We start from the raw sequence: 22794 nt of genomic DNA, 5'->3' as shown, positions 1-22794 counted from the left end.
GTACCACAAGACTGCCTCCACTTCAGACACCAGTTTCAAATATGGGGTGCAGTACTCAGGATACTCAAACTTCTATCCGACTTGACTATAGTCAGGGGTTCCCACAACCCCTATCCACCTTCGGTTTTAATAATTTGCTAGAATGGCTTACAGAACTCAGACAGACTTATTACCATTGATTTATTATAAAGGATACCAATGAACAAGATAGAAGGTCCAGAACAAAGGATTTTCTGTCGTCTTGGAGTTGGGGTATGCCACCACCCTCCCAACAAGTGGGTGTGTTTGCCAGCACAGAAGTTCTCTGAAACTCATCATTTAGTTTTTATGGAGGTTTCATTATGCAGGCTGATTAATTAACTAATCACTCTCCAGCCCCTCTCCCCTCCACAGAGGTGGGTGTGGTGCTGAAAGTTCCAACTCTCTCATCCCAGGGTTGGTCCCTCAGGCAAGAACAGGCCCCATTGAAGGGCATCAAGGGTCCCACCTAGAGTCACCTCATTAGCATAAACTGTGACTTGATTGACAGGAGCTTGTTATGAATAACAAAAGATGCTCAGATCATCCCTATCAGGAAATTCCAACGCTTTTTGAAACTCTCCCGTTTGGAACAGGGGACAGACCAAAAGTATATTTCTTATTAGATCACAATATCACAGGGCCCCATTGCAGGGCCTGGCACACAGTAGATGTTTAATAAAGGAAGCACACTGTGTTCTGTGAACCTCACCATGAAACAGGGTTGCCATGGCACTTTGCCCTAGAACACCTAGCATTGAGCCTGCCCTTGTAGGGTGGGGGGCGTCATGGGCAGGGGTTTGAGAACCAGACAGATCTGGTATTCCATTCCACTCCATCTTGGCTTCCCACAAGCCCAGCTTTCTCACCTCTGTAAAAGAGGTGGAAAGCCACTCCAGACATTCAGGGCATGTGACAGTGGGTATGAAGGCACAGCAAAGAGAGGGTTGGGTAAGAGACCTCCTTGGTTAGTAATTCAGACAGAAAGATCTGGCAGCTGGTGGGAGAGCCTGATGGGGTGGGGTAAACCTGAGGGCCCAGCTGCTGTGCCTCAGCCAGACAATGAGCGGTGACCAGGAAAACCATCATGTCATTGAGCTGGCACAAAGGAACCTTGACATAAGGGGCAAAAGCTGGGTGGCCGGAGCCAGCTCTGAGACAGGAGGGGGTCCCTGAAGTGGTGCTGGGTGGGGGAACGACAGGAGGCTCAAGAAGGAGAGTGGGGTCCAATCAGAAGGGGCCCTCTGCAGGAGCTTGGGGGGAGGGGCGCAGAGAACTCTGGGAGCTAAAAGAAGAGAGTTGAGACGGTGGGATCCAGCTGCAAGGTGAAGAGGTGTTGCCTTGAAGCAGCCTGAGATGCGGCGTCACCGCGCGGCCAGGCGTCCGCGAGGGCGGTCCACTTGGCGGCCAGCGCCTCATTGTCTCCACCTGTGAAATGGGTTCGTGTAGCAGCTTCCACGCGAGCGCGAGAGCACGGGGAGAGGATGAAAGGAGAAGAGTTTACAAACCGGAAAACGCCGGTGTGGGAGGCCGGGGCGGGGCCGGGAGGCGGAGCTCGGCCTGTGCCCCGCCGAGCCCGGAGTCGCAGTGGCCAGGGCGGCCGGGGAGGCAGCGGCGGCGGCGGTGCGGTGGCGACAGTAAGTGCGGGCCGGAGGTCGGGCGCGGGTCTGGCTCCAGACCAGCGATTCAGGCTCCCGGCCGCCGCCTGAGCCCCCGCGCTTGGCGGCCTCCCCCATGGGCCTTCCCGAGGACTGCTCCTGGGGTCCTCAGGACCCCAGCATGACCGCCTCCCGCTGGATGCCTTCCTCTGTGGCCCCCTCCCCAAAGTTCCCTGTACTTCCTACCTGCTCTCTTCCCCCTCCTTCCACTCTTCTCTCACTTTCGCTCCGTCTGGGTCTCTGTCGTCTTTCTCCCGCAGATTCTCTTCCCTCCTCCTTGTGGATTTTTTGAGACCGGAGCTCACCGCCTGGATGTGGGGGTCCTGGGTACGGACAAGTCAGCTCAAAGTATCCAGAAGGTGGCTGACTCTCGGCCCAAATTGGGGAGCCTGAAGTTGGGAGTGGGTGTCCATAACCCCAAGGCAGATTCTGTCATGGCCTCTGGGTGGCGCCCTGTGTTTCCCAGCCATACTTTTCCAAATGTAAGCTTTGCCAGACCCTCTGACCCCATTTCATGGATTTGGAAATCGAGGCACAGAGGTGAGTTTGCTTCAGCCAGAGGGAGAAACCTCTTCGGAACCAGCACCCAGTTCCAGACGGTGGTCTGCACTGGCTCCAGGCCCCACAAGTTTCTGCTTTGTGTAGGGGCTGTCCCTGTCTCAGATAACCCAGAAAGGGAGCAGGGTTGAGCTGGCCCAGCTCTTGTGGATGCTTGAGATGCTCACTAGGCTTACTCCAGCCTGTGCTGGGTACCCCCAGGCTCTTCCTTTCCTTCCCTTTTCTTTCTTTCAATCTGAAAGCCAGCAGCTAGCTTTTATAAAGAGTAATGAGACTTTGCTCACTCCAATGCTCTGGCCTGTGACCTGGGTTAGAGAAAATTCCTGGCTCCTTCAGAAGCTTGGTCAAGGCTGAATGGTTATGTACAAATAAATGCCTAGAGCTGAAAATGGTCCCTGGCCAAGTGTGGGCCAAGTGACCCAGTTATTGGCCCCTGTACCCACCCCTGTACCTGGACCACCTGGAAAGAACCACTTGCCCGTTGACTATTGTCTTTAGTGGGTCATACTTTTTACATTTTTTAAACACTAATATAGAAATTGCGTGCGTATGTGCACGCATGCGGGTGTGTGCCCACACTGTCTGGTTAGTTTGTGCTGGGCGCCCTGTGACTCAAGGCTCTGTTCAACCGGGCAGGTCTAAAATAGACTTGCTGACTCGAATGCCAGCATCCAGCAGTCTCCCGACTGCATGCTCCAGGATACAGGCCTCCTCAGTAGGAGAGAATATCCTGGCCACACGGAGTTTATTCAGCCAACATTGATGCGGATGTCCTACACCTCTTCACCTCTGCTCACAGCTCACTGGCCACGAGACCTTTCTGAAGGGATCTGATTGTACTTGGAGCTGGCAGATACTGGTTCACATTGCCAGACAGCCTACTCCTGGGGAGGCCAACTACCAAATGGCAAGAGTGTAACCTCACTCTTGCCATTTGGTAGTTGTGTGACTTTGGGCAAATTACTCAACCTTTCTGAGCCTCACTCTGGGAAATGGGTCTTAGAGTAGTACCTACCATATTAAGCTGTTGTCAGGCCCAAGTGCTAGGCAACAGATCTTGGCATGCATGCGTGCTGAATTTTAACTTTATTGGGAATTCTTACAGTTTGACTGTGGGACAAGTCAAATGTCTTTAAGGCATCCTTTTTTGCATCTGAGAAAAAGGAGTCAATAATTCCTGTCCCGCCTAATTCCAGGGAATGTTGTGAGGCTCTCCTAAAATAGTGGATAATAAGGCTCTGTGCCTATAGGACAGGATGTTCCCATCTCACCAGGGAAGAAAGACCCATTCTGCCTGGCTTGATGTTCCAGATTAAGGCTCAGTCTCCTATGTGAGCCAGGATGCATGTACTTCTTGGTTTATTGGGTAGGGAGGAAGCTACTGCAGAAGGAGTTAAAGTGTCCCATCCTGAGCTTTATGGAAGTATTTTCCATTTATCCCACTGCTCCCAAGTCCTAGGTGCTGTATAGAGCATAGAAGTAGGCATGCTACCGTGCAGCCAAATACAGCAGCCAGCCAGGTGACAAGCCCAGGATGGCAGGGAAGATGGTGAGGTTTGTGCAACAGCTGCTACCATGGGCCTGGCATTGCTAGTCAGTTGTAGTTATATAAACATTGTAAAAAGGCTTTCCTCTGTTTGCAGATGGGGAAATTGAGGCTCAGATACATGGTGACTTGCCCAAGGCCATGTAGGCAATAGTTACTGACAACCTAGAATCTTCCCTTTGTCCTAGGAGCTACCACACAATGGAGTGGCTGCCCCTGGGCGGGATGTAATGAGGGGGGGGGGGGGCTGGCAGGAGCCGTAAACTCAGACTTGACCATTTACCTGGCTTGTGACTTTCCATTCTTTGGACCTGTTTCCCCACAGATGTAATGAGGGAGTGAACTATTAGATGTCTCAAACTGATTTTTGGAGGCAGCTCTAGACACTGGGGTTTTTTTTTTTTTTTTTTTTTTAAAGATGTTACTTACTTTGAATGCTTTCTTTTATTTTTATTTGTAATTTTATTTTTGAACAGGTAATACATTCACATAGTTCAAATTCAAAAGGCACAAAAGAGTATGCGACGAAGTTCCCTCCCTTCCCATTCTCAGCATCTCTCCTCAGAGGCAACAACTATTGGAAATTTCTTGTGTTTCCTTCCAGAGGATATATACACATATGTGTGTATATTCTCCTCCCCACACACCTCATTCCTGATTTTTTTGCATAAATAGTAGTATATTCTACATACTTTCCTGCTCTTTAATTTTCTCACATAAAGTTGGAAAGAGTTGACAGCATTCTTTGCCTGTCGAAGGTCCTAATTCCTTTTTGTATGTCTGCATGCAAATGTGAATGCCTTAAGACCAGGCTTATCCTTCTGGACCGATTGCCATAAGCCCCACTATTTTGCACTGCCTTACTCCCAGCCAACTACACACTTGTTTACCACCTATGTTGCCCCGTTGAGCCTTAAACCTGAAGCCCTATAACTCTGCAAGTTTTGGTGATCCCACAGACCCCATGGTGGGGTGCATAGTCAGCTTCGTAGGCTGGGTGAGTCCCCAGCTGTGCCTGGCTTTAGCTTCTGATCACCTACTATGTCTCTGTTTCTCTGTTCCAACAGTGGCCATTGCCTCAGAGGATGACTTTCATCACAGTTCAAACTCTACCTACAGAACCGCAAGCAGCTCTCTCCGTGCTGACCAGGAAGCGCTGCTTGAGAAGCTGCTGGACCACCCGCCACCCAGCCTGCAGAGGCCCGAAGACCGCTTCAATGGTGCCTACATCATCTTCTTCAGCCTGGGCATTGGTGGCCTACTGCCATGGAATTTCTTTGTCACTGCCAAGGAGTACTGGATATTCAAACTCCGCAACTGCTCCAGCCCAGCCCCCGGGGAGAAACCTGAGGACTCAGACATCCTGGTAAGGCCATGTCCCTCCTGGGAGGCAGCGTGGATTGGGCAAAGGGGAACTTTACTGCTCCAGGAAGATCTAAGGCATGCTGAGGACATGGATGAGAGTTAGAATGCTGTGTGGAATATAATAGAATTCAATTCAGTCCTAAGAAATGCCCTGTATTGTGTATGAAGCCTCATGCTTCATGTGGCAGGGCAAGATGAAAATGGATAAGACACAATTCCAACTTTCACATTACTTACTATGTAACTTGGGAAGAAGATACAAATGATGATTCTCTGCAGTGTAGTTCAGTAAACCCAAGAATCCAGTGTCTGTGCCTCCAGGGGTTTGAAAGGGTGGACTTTGTAGCATTAAGTTGAGCTGTGAGTTACAGAAAACTCCAAAAGAGCAGAGGCTAAAACAAGATGGAAGATAATTTTTCTCACATGTTCAAGTCTGGAGGGACCAGCTCAACCCCGGTATGATGTTCCATGTTGTCAGGAACTTAGTTATTCCACCGTGTGTAGTTTGTATGTTCAAGATCACGTCACAGTCTAAGATGGCTGATGGAGCTCCAGCCATTACATCAAATAGGAAGAGAAGAAAGGCATAAGAACATTCCTGGAAGTAACACACATTGCTTTTGCTTACATCACATTGGTCAGAATTCAGTCATGTGACTGCATGGGGTTCAAAGGAGGTTGGGACACGGATGGATGGTTGTGTAATAATGGAGGATGGGGAAATGAATACTTAGGGATAAAAAGTCTCTTCGCCAAGGGAGAGAGTGCTGTGAGTCAGAGCAGGTGGATTAGAAGAATGGGGAGGAGACATCCCAGTAAAAGAAAAAGCCTGGCAAAGGCAGGACGGGAGGAAGTTCAGGTGTGTATGAGGAACAGTAAAGCATCTACCTCTGTCACGTGTGGGGTGCACATATGAGAGAAATAAGGCTGGAGATTGCCTAGGACTCGAAGTAATTACCCAGGCCTTGAATGCCAAGGCGAGGAGTCTAAATCATGTTTGGTTGGTAGAGGCACCAAAGTCCCTACTGCCACCTAGGGCTAATTACTTTGTGGGGTGACTTTTCCCTTGGATTGGGGTAGAGTTAAAAATTTATTCTGCTACTCGTTGAAATGGTAAGGAAGGCTTTACTCAAGAACAAGTAGGGATTCGTAGCCAGGGAGCCAAGTGAGAGGGTCAGTGGGTGGAAAATGACTAAAAGGAGCCACCAAGGGTAGAGGGATTCTTGCTAAAGGCAGGCCAAGGACATATGTACCAAGGCCCAGATGAGAAATTCGATCGGATATTGAGGGAGAACAGATATCAGGGTTGGGGGATTCTCAGTAAACTGACTCAGCAGTATTTTTATTAAGACTGGGCTGGGTAGGCAGAAGATAGGGGGTGCAGGGCGCCCAGGTCAAGAGAGTTCAGAGGTTCAGTTAGCCTTGATTGGGAGCCGTTTCTAAAGTTGATCTAGGCTGGTGTCTGCTCTCTCATGAAAGCTTACGGATGGGGAAGTGGGGGCCTCTCTGAAGGTGTGCCAGGCTGGGCGGTTGCTAGCTGCCCCTCTCCTCCAGGGGTGCACCAGAGGGTACTCTAGCAGACCTTAGCCATACCCTTCAACTGGCCCAGAGCATGGCTCACCACCCCTTGTTTGAAAGCACCTTTGAAATCCCTGACCTAACCAACCTCCAGGAACTTTCCCATTTTTTAGGAATGAATCTGACACATTGGCTGAGGTGTTCCTACTGTCTGTCTAAAGACTCTCCCAGGACTACACATCAGAATCACTCTGAGCGTGCTTTAAAAATCCTGGTCTGGGACCCACTCCAGAGATTCTGATTGAATTAGGTCCCTTAATTCTGACATTCTGCGAGGGCTTGTTTCTGTTAACTGTGGAATTCACAGTCACCTCCAGGGGCCGGAGCAGTGCAGTATAAACCCGTTCAGCAACTACATAGGTGTCATGGGAACACAGTGTAGCAGTTTAGAGCCTTCTACTCTAGGTGTGGTTCTTGGACCAGGCATGCCTGGGAGCTTGTTAGTAATGCAGAGTCTCAGGCCCCACCCCAGGCCAACTGTTAGGAGCTGCTTGCTGACAAGGCCCCCAGGTGACTGTCAGACACAGTAGAGTTGGAGGAACACTGACTTGGATGTGGCTCTGGAAAACAGACTGCATGGTTCCAATCCTGCCTCTGTTAGTCCTTAGCTCGCTGGCCTCTGTGCTGCCTGTCTTCCTGGTATGTAACAGGAGGATAATTCTACCAGCAACTTCTTACGGTTGTTGTGAGGATTAAGTAAATTACTCTGCACACAAAGCAGTTAGAACGGGGGCTGGCACTAGTGCTGTAAATGCTGTATAAACATTATTATCGTTATTATCATTTGGGGGATGCAGCCTGGTGTGTTTCCAGACGCCTGGCTTAGTCGAGTGCTTTATGATCCACTTTTATTTACCAGTAACTCAGGCGTCCCAGCTTTCTGCTGGCCTCAGTAAATCACCCAGCCTGCTTGGGCTTCCTCCCAAAGGTCCCCGTCTGTCTGGGCCGGCACCAGCCTAGGGCAGCCCCCAGGATTAGATTATCTCTGCACCTGCCCTTTCCTCCCACCCCTGTCCCTGGGAGCAGACTGCCCCGGGTGGGAGCGGAAGTGCAGGCAGGTATCTGGGAGCTGGCCCTTGCACAGCGGACATCTGCCACACAGTGGACGTCTGTCGTGAGCTGCTCTCGCTGCAAGGCGATCCCTTCCCAGCTGCAGGCACTTAGCATTCCAGGCCCTGCTACAATGCTTTATTGCCTCTTTCCAAGTGCTGGCAGGTGCAAATGTAGTACCTGCGGCTGCCCGGAGCTCCTGGCTCTTGGCATCAGAGATGAGAGACCTGTCACCCCTCGATTCATGGGCCGGGTTTGGGAAGCAAGCATGCTGGGGCGTTTCTGCATTTTGCGGGCCATTTTTCTTTGCCTAGTTCTCCATTCCTGCCTCCCACCTCCCCAATTTTTCCCCCTTTCTTTCGTATTTCCCTGTGAGAGACGGCTGGTCTGCTCTGTCACCTGAGGGCAACTTTGGGGGAAGGAAAGAAAGTTAAATGGTTCTGTCTCCAGTGACCACCTGCAACTCAATGAACTGTGGGTCTCGATGTTGTGTTTTCTGTCCTTTCCTTTTAATGTTTCCCAGTGGTGGATACCATTGGATGGGGAGTTTGTCTCGGTGGGAATGTTTACACAGACAAAATTATATCACTTTCAAGGTCACCTGCCATCCACACTCATTTCCTTCTGCCTGGAACAGTTTGGGGAATGGTTCAGAAAGCATCCTGTTCACCTGCCCCATTGTCTCTGTTTGTTCTTTGGAATAAGAACTTTGAATGAACCCACCGCAGGCCTGTTGACCCAGAGCCAAAAAAATTAGAGCATAAATGAGGAAAAATTTATATGAAAAGATGGTGTGACAGGAGCCAGGATGGCCGCCATCTTCTGAGCTTGACTGTGGGCCCACATGCTGGCAGGGGTGTTAAACTCATTGTTTTTCATTAACCCTGTGTTTTCAGACAAAAGCCAGAGCTCAGAGAGGTTCAATAACCTGCCCCAAATCCCATAGCTAGGAAAGGCTGTAGAGAATTTAAGTGGCCAGATGATTACAAAATTGGTGATGTTCAGAGAGTGGTATAAAGAAGACTGTCTTGGAGACAGGGGCCACCCCACACCCTGACTCTGCCAAATGCTGTCTTCTTCCCGTGGAGAGCCTGCACTTGGTTTGGCCTCCTTTTCCACCAGGTGTCTTGGCTCTGTCTCTGGATTCTGAACCCAACTTCCAAGCTGTCAGCATCCCTCATCCCTTGCTCCCCCACCCCCAGGTCTTCCCTCTACTCTGGGGCTTGTAAGCCATCCCTGATCCTGTGAGATCTCCTTGCCCTTCACGTGGCCTTTCCCGCAGACCTGCACTGGCTGCCCCTGGGCCAGGGACTGTAAGCTAGAATGGCTCTTTTCTACCCCAGAGAGGATAGCGACTATACATTATCCTCGTCACTCCCTGCCACTGGGCCTCCAGGGTCCCCTCCCAACATGTTTTTCCCATACACCTTGGCCTGCTCAGGGCTCCTCTCTGAGAGGGCTGTGGGACATTGCCAGTTCATGGGTGGGACCCACAGTCCAACTTGGTGTCAGCAGGGCCAGGACCCAGGCTTGACAATCTATTGCTCTCCCATCCAACCCATGACCAGAGAGAGGGGACCCCAATAGTCCAGTGCCAGGGCAGGAAATATTTACTTTTTTTACACCTGGGAAACTTCCCTGCTGCCACTCCTCGGAGTTAGCGTCAGTGGGGTCTGGATCCCCAACACCCATTGTACTTCCCCATCAGGTTTTCACCATACAACTCATGATATTAGGTGCTTACTGTAGGGGAGCCACTGCTCTCAGTGCTGGTCCTCATTATCTCATTTAAGGCTGCAGTACCCCGTGAGGCGAAAACTTATTATCCATGGATGACAATACCTATTTTACAGATGAGGGTGCCTCCCCCGCTAAACAGTTAGCTCTCTGGGGACAGTGAATACAGCTCTTACTGTGCATACCTCTAGCACAGTGCACAGCACATAGTGGCACACAATAAATATTTATCGCGTTAGTTATTGTATGGCCAGGGAGGAAAGCTTCATGACCCCAATCCAAAATAGGGGTGGTGTGGGTCTGCAAGGAGAACGGAAGATCTGGGGGGGTCACAGTAGCTACCACCAAAGGAGTTATGATCTTTCAGGTGGGTTGGCATAGACATGAAATTGGATTGCTATAGTACGGAAGCAATCCAGGTTGACCTAGTTCTGCAGATTGAGGCCTAGGGCACCCCTTATTTATAGCACCTTGGTCTTGGCCCAGTCCTTTAGCCTTCCTCTCCCCCCATCCTCAAGAAGCAAGATAGCATGACTTGGGAGCTAATCTTACAACTAAAGGCAGACATCTCAATTCTGGGAGGAAAGTGAAAAGGAACCAGGATGAGCGAGTTTAGAGAAGAGGAAACTGGGAGACACATTATCAGAGGTCTTGGCAATGACCTGCTGACTTTACGGAATCCTTGCCATGCAGCCTGTGTCCACCCACCAACAGACCTGCCATCGTCATCTGCAGGATGACCTGGTGAGTTGGCTGCTGTCATCTCCAGTTTCTATGTGGAGAAACAGAGACTCAGCTTTAGGTCCCTGACCCAAGGTCATCTGCTGGCAAATGGTAACCAGTATGCACTCTGGCCTCTCCCTCTCCCTTGGTGTTCTCAGTTCCGGCTGCACACTCAAGCCACCCAGGGAGCTTTTAAAGCATACCCGTCTGCACTCCCCAGCCTGTCCTGGTGCATTCTAGGGAGGAGGCTGGGAGCAAGCATTTTTAAGCTCTCCAAGAGAAGCAGCATGCAGCTATAGGATCCCAGTGAAAGGTTACCATGGAGGAGTAATAGCAGCTGTTGTCTGCCTCCACCAGAGTGCCATCGAAGGGGCTTAGGCTGTATCCTGAGAGACTTAAGACTTAGGTGAGCCCTCTGGAAGGACTTCCCACAGGGTAAGTTGTCAAAGCTGGCAGTGTTTCCAAAGGAGGGGAGTGTTTCCTCCTTGGAGAATTAGAAGTCCAAGGAATGGCTCTCCTTGCCAAGTCCATTTCAGAGAGTGTGGAGCTCGTCCCTGGGGCCCTTAAAAAAGTAAGTGGATGGAGGGTCTGTTGTTTTTCTAAACTAAATGCTTCAGGCTTGATAAGTTCCTCACCGTGGCTGTGCTGTCCCTGACCGCCCGCAGTCTTGCGCCAGTCAGCGATGGCCCTGTGAAGAGGCTTTGACCCTTCATCTGGGTAAATGCTCCCTTTGGTGGGAGTTGGAGGGCTCCATAGCCATCTTCCTCTTCTTCCCCATTTCTCAGGCTCCTGGAAAAGGAGCAGTAGGGCCAGCTGGGCCCCGAGGTAGATGTCCTGGCACCTGAGGTGATACAAGCGAGAGAAAGTGAAGCCATGAAAACAGGAGGGGAAACCCTTCAGGGAGGCATCCTGGCCTCTGCCTCTTTGTTCTGCTGTCACTGTGAAGACCAGCCAGTGACCTCTCCATGCTGGATCAGGGAGAGGAATGTGACCAGCGAGCGGGTAATTTACTTTGTAAAACCTGAGAGAAAGCTGGGCCTCTCTGTCTCATGAGATTGCGGGGTGCCTGGGAGAAGCCCTCATGGTGACAGGACTTCATTTGTTCCTATCCTAGCGGTGACTGCACCTGCTGCGTGGCTTGAGGCCAGCGCCGTGACCCCTGGGGCTCTGTCCACACAGACCCCTGGCAGCATTTGCAGAGCACTCCAGGTATAGCTGGGAGGGAACTCAGTATTTATTGCACACCTGCTACTTGGTAACTGTTGGGTGAGGACTGTGCTGAATCCTAATAACATTAGCTGCCTTTGCTGTGTGCCAACCGCTGTGCCAAGAGCACTGGTTTGTTCTTTAATTCCACAGTACTAAGCAACCTTCTGTGTGCCAGAGGCTTTATTTTCTTGCTCTCTTTTAGTCCTTCCTAAGCCCTAAAGGATAGGTGGTGTTATACCCATTTTACAGAGCAGGAAACCAAGGCTCGAAAAATGTAGGTAATTTATTCCCAGGCACAAAGTAAATGACAGCTGGGGCGCACACTGGGCCATCTGTATCCATGTTGTCCATGCCCTGAACCTTTTGTCCCATGTCGTTGTTTTCAGATGTTTTTAGACTTCTTTTGACTGCCGTGCACATTTCACCTAAATGAAATGTACAAGACCTACATGTCCATAATGAAAACAATAGTTTCATGAAGCGGCATCTATACTTTAAACACAAAATCTCTGATTTTAGTTTTCAGGGAGGAGCAAGCAATCACCTGTGCTGATCTTATAAGTGGCTTATGAGCCACCCAGGCTGAGGATGGAGAGTCTGCCTTTGGATTTTAACCTTGTATAGGTCCTCGGTGGCCTTGGGAAGCAGCACTGTGGGGAAAGGAGCAGAAGCTGGACCCAAGGCTGCGAGTGAGAGGTTGGCGGAGGGACCCTGGAGACGGCACACCTGGAGAACTCTCTAGGAGGTTTGCTTTAAAACTCTCTCATTCTAGAAAAATGAGGCAGGGGTTCCAGGGGACATGTGATCAAGAAGGGTATCCATTTTCTCGTTTGGTTTTATTGTTAATACAGGAGGAAGAGCAGCCAGTTTGTGTACCAATGTGAATGGCCCAGTAGAGAGAGTGCAGTGGGTGCTAGGATGAGGAGGAGGCACGGCTGAGTGAGGTCCGTGAACAGGCAGAGGGTATGGGCTCAGGGGCACAGTGGAGGGGGTCCCAGAAAAGCATGCAGATGAGTTCATGTTTAGCAATAGGAGAGAAGACAGCCAAAAATAAGAAGATATTCAGTTCTGGTCCTGACCCATTAAGTGGATTTCATATTTTTTAGTACGGTGATCCCCAACCTTTTTGGCACTAGGGACCAGTGCTCCTGTGAGAATCTAATGCCTCATGATCTGAGGTGGAGCTGAGGCGGTGAAGCTAGCACTAGGGAGTGGCTGCAAATACAGATAAAGCTTCACTTACCCGCTGCTCACCTCTTGCTGTGTGGCATGGTTCCTGACAGGCCACAGATTGCTACTGGTCCATGGCCTGGGGTTTGGGGACCCCTGCTTTAGTGGGTTGCAACCTGTAATTTAAAAACCCCTGTTCCTCCTATTTGCCTGTGACCTCACAGCAGGAAAATGGAGGCAATAAGTAACTTGCTGGTGCCACAGGGTTACAATGAGAAAAGCTACAACCGAAGATTATCCAAATTGGCATATTTTCTGGGGCACTTGGCAAATGCCCAGATTCTCAGACCCTGCCCTGCTTGCTCCTTCTGCCAGGGTGGGCTCAGATGCTGTTGCCAGGTGTTTCTGACGTGGCCAGCTGGCGGCAAGGGGGGAGGGGCAGAGGCAGGTATCTGGGAGCTACTTCCTTCATGCTACATGCTCTTTCTTAAGAAGCGTGCACCGTTCTGCATGTAGATGGATCACGATGCTTCTAGTATAACTCACGTCTCTCCAAATGGAAAAGATGCATAGATTCCATCAGCAATCCACTTTTGAAGAGCAGAAGTCCAAAGAATGGTGCTGAGTGAAACACCCCTCCTCTCCACCACGAGGACATATTAAAGCAGGATTTCATTTGAGCCTGTTGTCCCAGAACAAGATAGGGCCGGCGGGTCTAGGAGTCAGGAGGGATGGGAAGGGGATCCAGGCTTCCCGCAGAGGTTGTGGATGAGTGGCCACCAGGCAGAGAGGGCAGGTCCCTCCCCCCAGCTGCCTAGTTGCTTGGGCTAGTGTGGATGGCTGCTCTAAATCATTTTTAAAAATTAGAATCAAAAGTGAGTCATTTTTTTTTATTCCCTTGTTCACCCTCTGATTCTAAATGCAGACCCAGCCAGCATGCCGTTCCCAATAAATATACCTGTGATGGCTTTTTCTTCTGTTTTTAGCTCTTGCTGCGTCCTGCAGAGGGAGAGAAAAAGCCCGACTTGAAACGCTGTCAGTCATGCCTTCGGTGGCCTCAGACTTCTCGAATTCTCTTTTTATTTTCTCCCCTCGTGCTCATGGCCCCATCTCCCCTCCCTCACCTTGCTCCCTGGCCCTCCTGGGCTATCGATCACTCCCTCTCTGCCTTCGATTTTATTTCTTCCCGCACTTGTCCTTAGAATCCAGAGGCGATTTCCTCGACAAATTAGAACATGGCCTGAGCCTTAAGTGCTCAAGTGTCTCCTTAACGTGATTGATCATTGGGAGTACCCAGAGAGCAGAACCAAATTGGAGTCTGTGCCAGGCACCGTAGTTAGGGGGATCATTGTCTGGGAGGGATGGGGGTGGGTGGCCCTTGCTGGCCTCTTCTGGGTGCTCTGTGCATGTGTCTATTTGTGTTGTGTGTGTGTGTGTGCACGCGTGCACGCACACACACCCAAGGCCTATAGTGGTTTTGTGGGTTTTGACCTATATGGACCTCCAAAGAGAAATAGCCTCTCCACAGAGGAGACAACATGTTGAGTGAAGAATTGTTTTCTGGGTCTACTCAGGACCCCCTCTTCTTGGTGGTTCTCCTGGGTTTCCTTCTGCAGAGAGCAGCTGGAGCACCCTCAGACCACATCCTCTTTACCCACATGCCACAGAGCCTGGTCCCTATCCCCTAGCCCTGGAACAGCCCTGGGATGCTAACTCATGTTGGCCATCCGGGGGCTGCAGAAGCTGGCCTGGTCAGGCGAGGGCCGTGCAGATGGGTGGGGAGTTTCTTGAAAGGCCTCTTCCTCCTTGGCCTGGCCACATGGTCTGGCTGCAGAAGAGGAAGCAAAGGCTGGCCCTGGCATCAGCAGCGACTGAGCCCTGAATCAGTTCTCACCCCTCAGAGGTCAGGATCCCTTGTTCATGTGTTTACAGGGCGCTCTGCCTTTCTGACCCTTTCTGCTGTTTTGGAGCCACTTCTCCACCTACTGTGTGGTTCCAGCCTGAGGGTGAATGGCGGGAACAAAAAGGATGAAAATCAGAGCCCCACTTGGCCTTTGTTAGGGAGCTTGGTAAAGCTTTGACGGAGGAGGGGGTGAAATGGTGGACAGAAATGATGTTTCCATTTTCTGTGCTCACCCTTCATGATGGGCACGTGGGGCTCTGTTTCCCACTCAGGTTCAAATTTGCTGGGTGACTTGGGGCTCCGTTTCCTTATTTCAAAAACTAGACCGAGGTTGGCATACTCCTGCAAAGGGCCAGATGGTAAATATTTTAGGCTTCTGAGCCACCTGATCTCTTGCAGCTACTCAACTGTCCCCTTGTAGAGTAGAAGCCACTATAGATAATCTGTAAACAAGTGGCAGGGACCGTTTTCAAGTATTGACAAAAACAGAGGTGCAGCTCTGGCCTTGGGGGCTGGGGGTTGCTGACCCCTGCACTAGACCTTTCCCTGTGGTTCTTTCCCCAGTGTTCTGAGATCTGTGATAGAGGGACTTGCCCTGCGTAATTTTTCTTCCAAATACCACTGCCTGACATATTATCTACTTATGCATTTCCTGAGTGTCTCCTTGACCGGACCATCAGTTCCATGAAGCAGGAGCTTGGACTAAATTCCCTGTGACTAGAATATCTATTGAGCTCAACAAGTACGTTCAGAATCATGAGTTGACCTCTAAGTGTTTTTCATTGCTGGGCTGGCGTGGAGACAGGGCACAGGAAGAAGACCTTTGTCCCAGGATTATATACCGAGGTTCTGCATTCAGGAGTGTGGAATCTCATTGTGGGGTCGTTATTTTACCTGGCGTGCTCAGACTACACTGATGCAGACACCCTTCCTTGCCTAGTCTGTAGTATTACCCTACTTACTCCAAATCGGTCAAGACTAAGAGTTAGGGGTTTACCCTTTATTTTCCTCCGTCCTTCTGCCCTACATTCAATCTGTCAGAAAGTCCTGTCAGTTCTACCTCTCAAATGGCTCAAGTCCCTCCAACTCTCCCCTTTGTGGCTATCATCCTGGCCTCAGCCTCATGGGCCACCGGTCCAATCAGTTTTCCATGGAGGCTGCAAAAGTGATATTCTCTCTCTCTCTCGCTCTCTCTCGCTCGTTCTCTCATGGCTTAGGTGCATTTTATTGGTTTTCTAGAAGTGATCTCTTTAAGACATAAAATAGGGAGGCCATTCACTGCCAGGTAAAGTTGCAAGCTCTGGGGGTTTGAGCTATGTGACTTTCGTCAAGTACCTGACCTTTCTGAGCCTCAGTTTCCTCATCTGCAACATGAATCTTCGCTAAGAGGGGTGCTGTGAGCATTGAGGGAGTGAATATGTGAAAAGCACTCAGAATAGCAGAGTGTGGGGATGGTTTAGTGAATGTGTGTTGGTACCAAGTTTCTCAGCTGTTTAGAATCCTGCAGTGGCTGTGACCCTAGTCAGACATCCCAGCCCTGCCCATGCCACCAGCCTGGTCCTTCCACTCCCTCCCTCAGTCCGTAGTCTGGGATCACTCGGTTTCCAGTTGCTTGAACACATCAAATTCATTCCTGCTTCAGGGCCAACCGTGGCTGTTCTCTCTATCTAGAAAGCTTTTTCCCTCACCCCTCACATGGCTCATCCTTGGGTTACTGTCCAGACATCACCTCCTTTAAGAGGTCATGCCTCACTACCCTGGCCAATCCCCTATTAGGCTCTATTTTAACCCTTATTTAGTTTTTCTTGTTATTGCATCTATTGTAACTTACAGTCTGTTATTTTCTCAATTGCTGTTTACCCTTTTTTTTTTTTTTTGTCTTGCTTCTGTCACTAGAGCACCATGGCATCCTTGGCCTCTAGCACAGGTTGGGCAAGTATATGGTGTTCAGGTATTATTTGTTGAATAAGTGAAGGAGCTCTAGAAGATCAACTGTCTTTAATATTTTGTGAGTGGATAAATGAATGGATAAGTACATTGCCACTGCCGTCTGCTTCTCCCCCTCCAGTCTTTCCACCCACTTCTGCCAAGTGACCCCTCTGTGCCTTGCACTGACCATAGTGATTTGCCATTCAGAGGTCTTTATAGGCCCCTACACCTTCTGAAGCAAACACCTCTTTTCAGTCCGCTACCTGAAACCACTCATCTTTCTCTCAAATTCACCTGCTCCATCATTTACGCAAACTAGAGTCCCCAGGGTGTCCCAAAAATGGTCCAAAAGAGAAGGGACGGTGCCTTAGAAGTTCCAAGGAGGGGGCAGGAGGCAAGGCTCTATGGAGAAGTGAGTGCAGTAGCTGAGCCCCGCGAAGCTGACCAGGACAGGATAGCTGGGCATAGCTTAGAGGGGGAGAGGCAGAGGGTGGCAGCCCAGCGAGGAGCTTGAGTGAAGGCATGGGGAGACGTGGGAACTTAGGAGGGTGGCTGGCATCCAGGCCCTGCAGAAGGGAGTCTTGGAGGTTTGAGTGGGAACGGGAGCCATAGTTAGGTGGTGGGGACGTGGTCCCACATGATTGACCTAGGTGAGGGTGAAGGGGCAACCAAAGAAACTTGAAGAGGGGGCACCGAGAAGGAAAGAAGAGTTGGCCATGGAGGCTCCGGAGGTAGTGCTCGTCTCTTGAAGGCCTCTGATTTGGGAGCTTGGAGCTGGGCTCGGCAGGCCACCCAGGCTGGGTGCCTGGCAGGCAGTGAAAATTGTGCTGGAGGCAGGGACTGATGTAGGCATGGGAGTTTTCAGAGCCAGGAAAGGGAGCTTCCCAAGGCCAGGACTATAGCACAGGAGAGAGGAAACTAAGGACGGGGTTCAAGAGGCCCTTCTGGTGGCAGAGGGAGCAGAGGTGGACTGAACTGCTGAGAAGTGTGGGAAGGGGGTTCTCTGCGTTGAAGTGGAGTGCGCTGGAGGGAAGGCGCGGTGGTTCCCTGTAGCTGCCTAACGGCACCATGACCCAGGGGCCTAAAACAGCAGGAATTTTCTTCTCATAGTTCTAGAGGCTAGAAGTCCAAACTCAAGGGGCCAGCAGGACCATGCTCCACCTACCAAAGACTCCAGGAAGAATCTTGTCTTGGCCCTTCCGGGTTCTGGGGCCTCCCAGCAATCTGGCATCCATGGCAGCATAACTCCCATCTCTGCCTCCGCATTCACGTGGGGGTCTTCCTTTGTGTCTGTCTGCATGCCCTCTCCTTATAAGGACACTAGTCACTGGATTTAAGGCTCACCCTGATCTAGTGTGACCTCATCTTAAATCTGCAAAGACCCTATTTCCAAATAAGGTTATATTCTGAGGTTCTGGGTAGACATTAATTTTGCGGGGACACTAGTCGACCCATGATAGATGGGGTGGTATGTAGTGACAGGAGCGTGAAGACCGAGACCAGGCGTTGGTTATGGGTGGGCCGCAAAGAGGACCTTTGGAAGGAGTGTTTCCCTGAGTAGCTGGGGAGCGGGTAAGTCGTTAGCAGTGAGGGCATGGGCTGCCTTTTAAGGGAAGTTAGAGCAAAGGGAAGGAGGGGTCTTTTGGCCAGAGACAGCAGAGTCAAAGAGGGTTTTTTTCTTTGCCCAAGGGATACCTGAGTGAGCCTCTTAGGCGGAAGAGAAGGAAGGACCAGCAATGAAGGTTGAGAGAGAAAATGCAGGAAAGGAAGGTGAGAATTCATGGAGCAAGTCTCTAAGAAGCCAGCTTGGGCTGTTGGAAGAGCACCTTCTTGCCGAGAGGAAAGAAGTCGTGCTCCCAGAAGCTTTACACAGATGGGAAGGGAGGTGGGGAGGCTCATTTCAGAAAACTTCAAGAGTTGTGCTTATCCTCTGGTGGGGATTCCAAAGGAGATGTGAAAAAAAGATTGCGGGTGGGGAGGGCCTCAGCTGTTAAAAGAGCAAGATTTGTAATGGCCCCAGGGAGCCCGGGCCTGGAGAAGGCCTGCCAAGCATCAGAGGGCTGATGGAGATTCCATATCTTTAGTGTCATGGCTGGGTGTGTCTGGACAGCATATTTCCAGGGTTTACCTGTCTGATTCTGATACCAGCTTTGTTCTGCGCTTGGGCCCCTGGCCACCCCATCACACATAGGTTGATCTAGATTCCTGTTTCCCTTACCTGACTCTCCCCTGGAACAGGCACTGCCCTTCCCACCCTGCCCAGCTAGCTCTCAGCTCATCCATGCCCCTGGCCACACACCGTTAGCTTTCTTGGGACCAGTGTCCCAAATCTGGGGCCTTGGCACTGGCAGATAGGACTTCAGCTGCACTGTTTGGAGGGATACCTGCCCTCTGCTCACTTCTTGGCCTGCCCAGCAATGACTGGCCCATGCCAGGGTGAGGGAGCCTCCCCTGCAACATCCCAGGCCACAGAAGTTGTCTATCCGAGGGCAGCAAGTTCGCAGTGGCAAACTATTCTTGGATCCAGCCTGCTCGCTGCTGCTAATTTCATGCCCCTGTGATCCAGGTAACGCTTTGCTGCCTCGAGCTGCCACCCCCAGGCTTGAATCGCTTTTTCTCTCGCCCCGCAGGAGCCCGGCTGCCTTTGCTGCCTCGCTCTTGAGGTGGGGGCTGCACAAAGCTGACTCGCTGAAGCCACCAGGCTCTCGGGCACCGAGTTAGTCTGCCGCAGCTTGTGACTAATTTGTCGCACTTATTTCAAAGTGCCCAAATGGCATTCAGGGGAGAGGAAGCTTAACCAGGGCCTGCCAGAGATAAACGGGCTCATTTCGGGGCTTCCCTGCCCGAAGAAACCTCTTTACCTGGACTCTGAGCCCAGAATTAAATTCTTCCAGAAGAGATGCTTAGCACGGAGCCTCTCAGCATGGTGGTAGAGAGGAAATGTTCCCCATCGTAAAATGGGCCTCACATCTGGCCAGCTGGCTCCAGCGGGTTTTTAAATCGTGTTTGAAGAGCATCTGTCCCCATTCCTGGTGTTTACAAACTGGGCCAGAGTGTAACCAATGAAAATGAGTTCTCTCATCTCCACTGCAAGTGAATCAAGTGCCCCGTGTCCGGGCCACAAGTGGCTTTTCCATGCCTACCTGGCCCCCGGGGGAGGGGACACTGGCATGGGCATCCCTGGGCCAGGGTATGTCCACAGGCTGGGTTTTGAGCCCTACCCCCACACAACCCAGGAGGCTTTGCCAGGTTTGCATGGTCAGGAGAGAAGCTGGAGGCCTGCCTGGTGCTTCCCAGCTATAACATCCTCTTTAACATGGTCTGTGCTTAGCAACAGACCGTGTCCATCCATTTCAGGTGGCTGACAAAAGTGAGGGCCTTTCTCTTAATCTTTTTTTTTTCTTTTTAATACTACTCAGATTCACAGGCCTATGGAAATGCTCAGGTGACTGGACAGTGGGGTTTGATGAGAAGAGAAGTTAACAGGCAGAGGGGAGAGAAACCCTATCATTTGCTGGCCCAGGCAGGTACCCTGCACTTAAGGACTGGGACTGGGACCTCAGACCCCAAGAGCTGGTCCCTGCTTGCTGCTAGAAAGGCATGTGGGCCATCTGTCTTGGCCACTGGGCATCCCAGTGACATGCTGCAATCACAGTGACAGTGTTTGGGCTTGTGCATCTGTGAGGCAGGCAGCCTCAGCTAGAGTGGTTTGTGGAGTGATGATAAATATCTCCCTACCCTATCCCTGCCCTGCTTTGCCCTGCATCAGAAGCTGTTGTTCCTAGCACTCACCAAATGTGTACCTCTATGCAGTCGTCTACTTCTGTGAACCTCAGGCTTCTTATCTGTAAACTGGGAACAATCTTATCTTTGCCTTGCTCTTACAGGCTGTGTTACAAGCAGATGCACTAGGGTCTGTGCAGGCCACGTGTAAGCAGTTTTGTTCAAATGTCAGTTAACCTGGTACTCTACAGGGCTTCCATTTCCATACTTGGATTACCTGGCACATGCCAAGGATGGCCTCTGATGCTACTGCTGCCAGAGGCCAAGTGCTAAACTCTCCTGAGCCCCAGGTAGTTTCAGAATACAGGGAGATAGTAGAGGGCAGGGAGATTAGATGGGATGTTCAGGAGCGGAAGTTTTCTCTTTGCCTTGCCTCACCTGGGGTTTTAGAATTCAGAATAGTGACTGATAGGGCCACTCTCCCATTAGTATCCAGAAGGGGCAAGGTGGGTGCCTTGACTCCTTCCCTGCCTCTCTCCTAGTGTGTTTGAATTGTCTCAGCTGAGTAAATTCCTACTGATGCTGAGAAAAACCTCAGGAGGTTTGTTCCAACAAATAAACTTGGGCTGGGGTCCTAAATGACAAAGAACCATCTCTCCATGCATTTGCATATGCTGTCCCTCCACTTAGAATGCTGTTTCTCTCTTCAGTAGCACCCCACCTCCCCATATCTGTCTCGCAAACTTCCCCTAGTTTTTCAGGGAACTCCTGTGGGAAGCCCCCGGCTCCCACCTTCCCCCTTCCCTTTGCACCTTGTAACATCGTAGGATCACACCAGACTACACGCTCCCTGAGGGCATCAGGCACCTTGTCTTTTCTATTTTATACACCAAATACCAGATGACGCTGGATACACAAGGGCTTGCCACATCTTCAGTAAACAAAGGAAGTCTTGAAACAGGAAGCAATGCTGATCTGGATGAACCATAGCCACCCAGGGATTGGGCTCCCTGCTGAGGCAGAGAAACCTGCTTGGGGAGGCTTCATCATCTCAAAATGTCCTGTCCTGCCTTCTTGCTGAATCACACATGATCTTCCACCTGTAGTTATGTAACTCAAACTGACCCCCAGGGATGCAGGTTTTCTATGGGCTATGTAAACAACTGTTGTACAGTTCTGAGGGGCTCTGTTCATATTGCAGTCTACAGGAGTGGTACCCTCTGGTTATGCAAAGCACAGCCTCCACTGTCATACAAGGTGGCCATTGCATTGAACTGGTGGTGATCTTCTCATTCCTCCACTCCTCTGTGGCAAGAGCTGACCTTGGGGTCCTTGGGTTCATCTCTGGAGGTAGAGGCCATGCTCATCAACCATGTTGCTGGACACCTGGTGCGATAAATAACAACAGAGACTTTTGAGGGCGCTTTCAGGAATCAGGCCCACATAGGATGAACTATGGTATGAATTATCCCAAAACTTAGTTACATAAAATCACCCTATGAGACAGAGATTACAGATTGCTTTGGAGGCAACAGTACCATTACCATTCTAATTGCAATGAGTTTGAACCAGTATTCAAATGTCTTTAGGATTCCTCGAGTAAAATGGGAGAAGGTGGCTCCAACACTCTTGTATGCAAATGACGTGAACCCAAGAAGGAAGCGCTAGCTGCAGGTCTGCAAAGTGCATAATCAAGAATTGCATGTAGGGCCTTCACTGTGGGCTGCTTCTTACCTAGGAGCCTGAGGCAACACCTGCTGTGCCAGTACTCTCTAGGGAAGTAAGAGTGAGGGGAAAGGGGAAGTAAGGCAGGGATGGAAGAGAGCAAATACAGGCTGCAATATTTCTCAGTTGGCCACAGCTTTACAACCAAACGCACCTGATTGCTCGGGCACATGAGCTGTCTCCTGAAACGCCACATGAAGTCGCCGCATTTCCGAGTCTGTAGGGAGGAGAAGAAAGTCCAGGAATTTCAATCTTGTCTCCTTCTCATCTCTCATTGGTCAAAGCTTTGCCTACCCCACCCTACAGAGAGTGTCACCTGCCCTCCCTCCCCACGCCCCAGCCACTCAAGGAGCAAGAGACTTCGTGGGTACAGTCCAGCAATGCATAGGCACAAGTAGCATGGGAGCAAGTAGCAAGGCAAATGGCCTGAGGAGCAGGCGAGGTGAGTCGATCTGGGGTGGCACATAAACTAAATTGAGTTCCTTAAAGTAGGTGCATGCCACTTGCGAAAATGATTCTAATTTCAGGAAAGGATTTGGTGAGGAAAGGCTAAGGGGACTGATATGGTCAGCAAGCATAACCTTTGTTCCCCTCATGGGCAGACACATTGGCCTGCATGTCTGGCATGAGGGTGAATAAAAGATCATGATCCATTGTCCCAGTTTTTGTTGAGGAACTGGATTTAAATTATAATAGGAAGGTTATAATATTCAGAAAAACCCTGGTTAGTAGGAACTCAGCTATCCAAAACCCTCAGTAATTAGGAATCTATTGCTGCTTAACAAAATACTACAAATTTAGTGACTTAAAAGAACACATATTTGTTATCTCACAGTATCTGTAGACCAGGATTCTGGGCTCGGTTTAACTGGGTCCTCGGCTCAGGGTCTCATATGGCTGCC

The 22794-nt window shown here is 50.4% G+C and overlaps 1 protein-coding gene across 5 annotated transcripts in view; it reads left to right on the top strand.

The window, feature by feature from the left end:
• Positions 1-1578: 1578 nt before the first annotated feature.
• The window catches only part of SLC29A3 (solute carrier family 29 member 3), a 41988-nt gene continuing 20772 nt past the window's right edge, over positions 1579-22794 (top strand). The window contains exons 1-3 of one of the 5 annotated variants that reach the window (XM_036222893.1): positions 5014-5146; positions 11962-12187; positions 18134-18214. In XM_036222893.1, coding sequence (XP_036078786.1) covers positions 18200-18214 — 15 coding nt within the window. In that variant the 5' untranslated portion in view covers positions 5014-5146; positions 11962-12187; positions 18134-18199. Of the gene's footprint in view, positions 1656-1984; positions 2217-4237; positions 5147-11961; positions 12188-18133; positions 18215-22794 lie in introns of those variants that run through there. The other 4 variants (XM_016162314.2, XM_036222894.1, XM_036222892.1 and 1 more) reach the window with 4 other exon arrangements.

Source organism: Rousettus aegyptiacus, unplaced genomic scaffold (genome assembly GCF_014176215.1).
Source record: "Rousettus aegyptiacus isolate mRouAeg1 unplaced genomic scaffold, mRouAeg1.p scaffold_m13_p_6, whole genome shotgun sequence".
Classification (NCBI taxonomy): Eukaryota; Metazoa; Chordata; class Mammalia; order Chiroptera; family Pteropodidae; genus Rousettus; species Rousettus aegyptiacus.
This window is presented reverse-complemented; position numbering and strand designations above follow the sequence as displayed.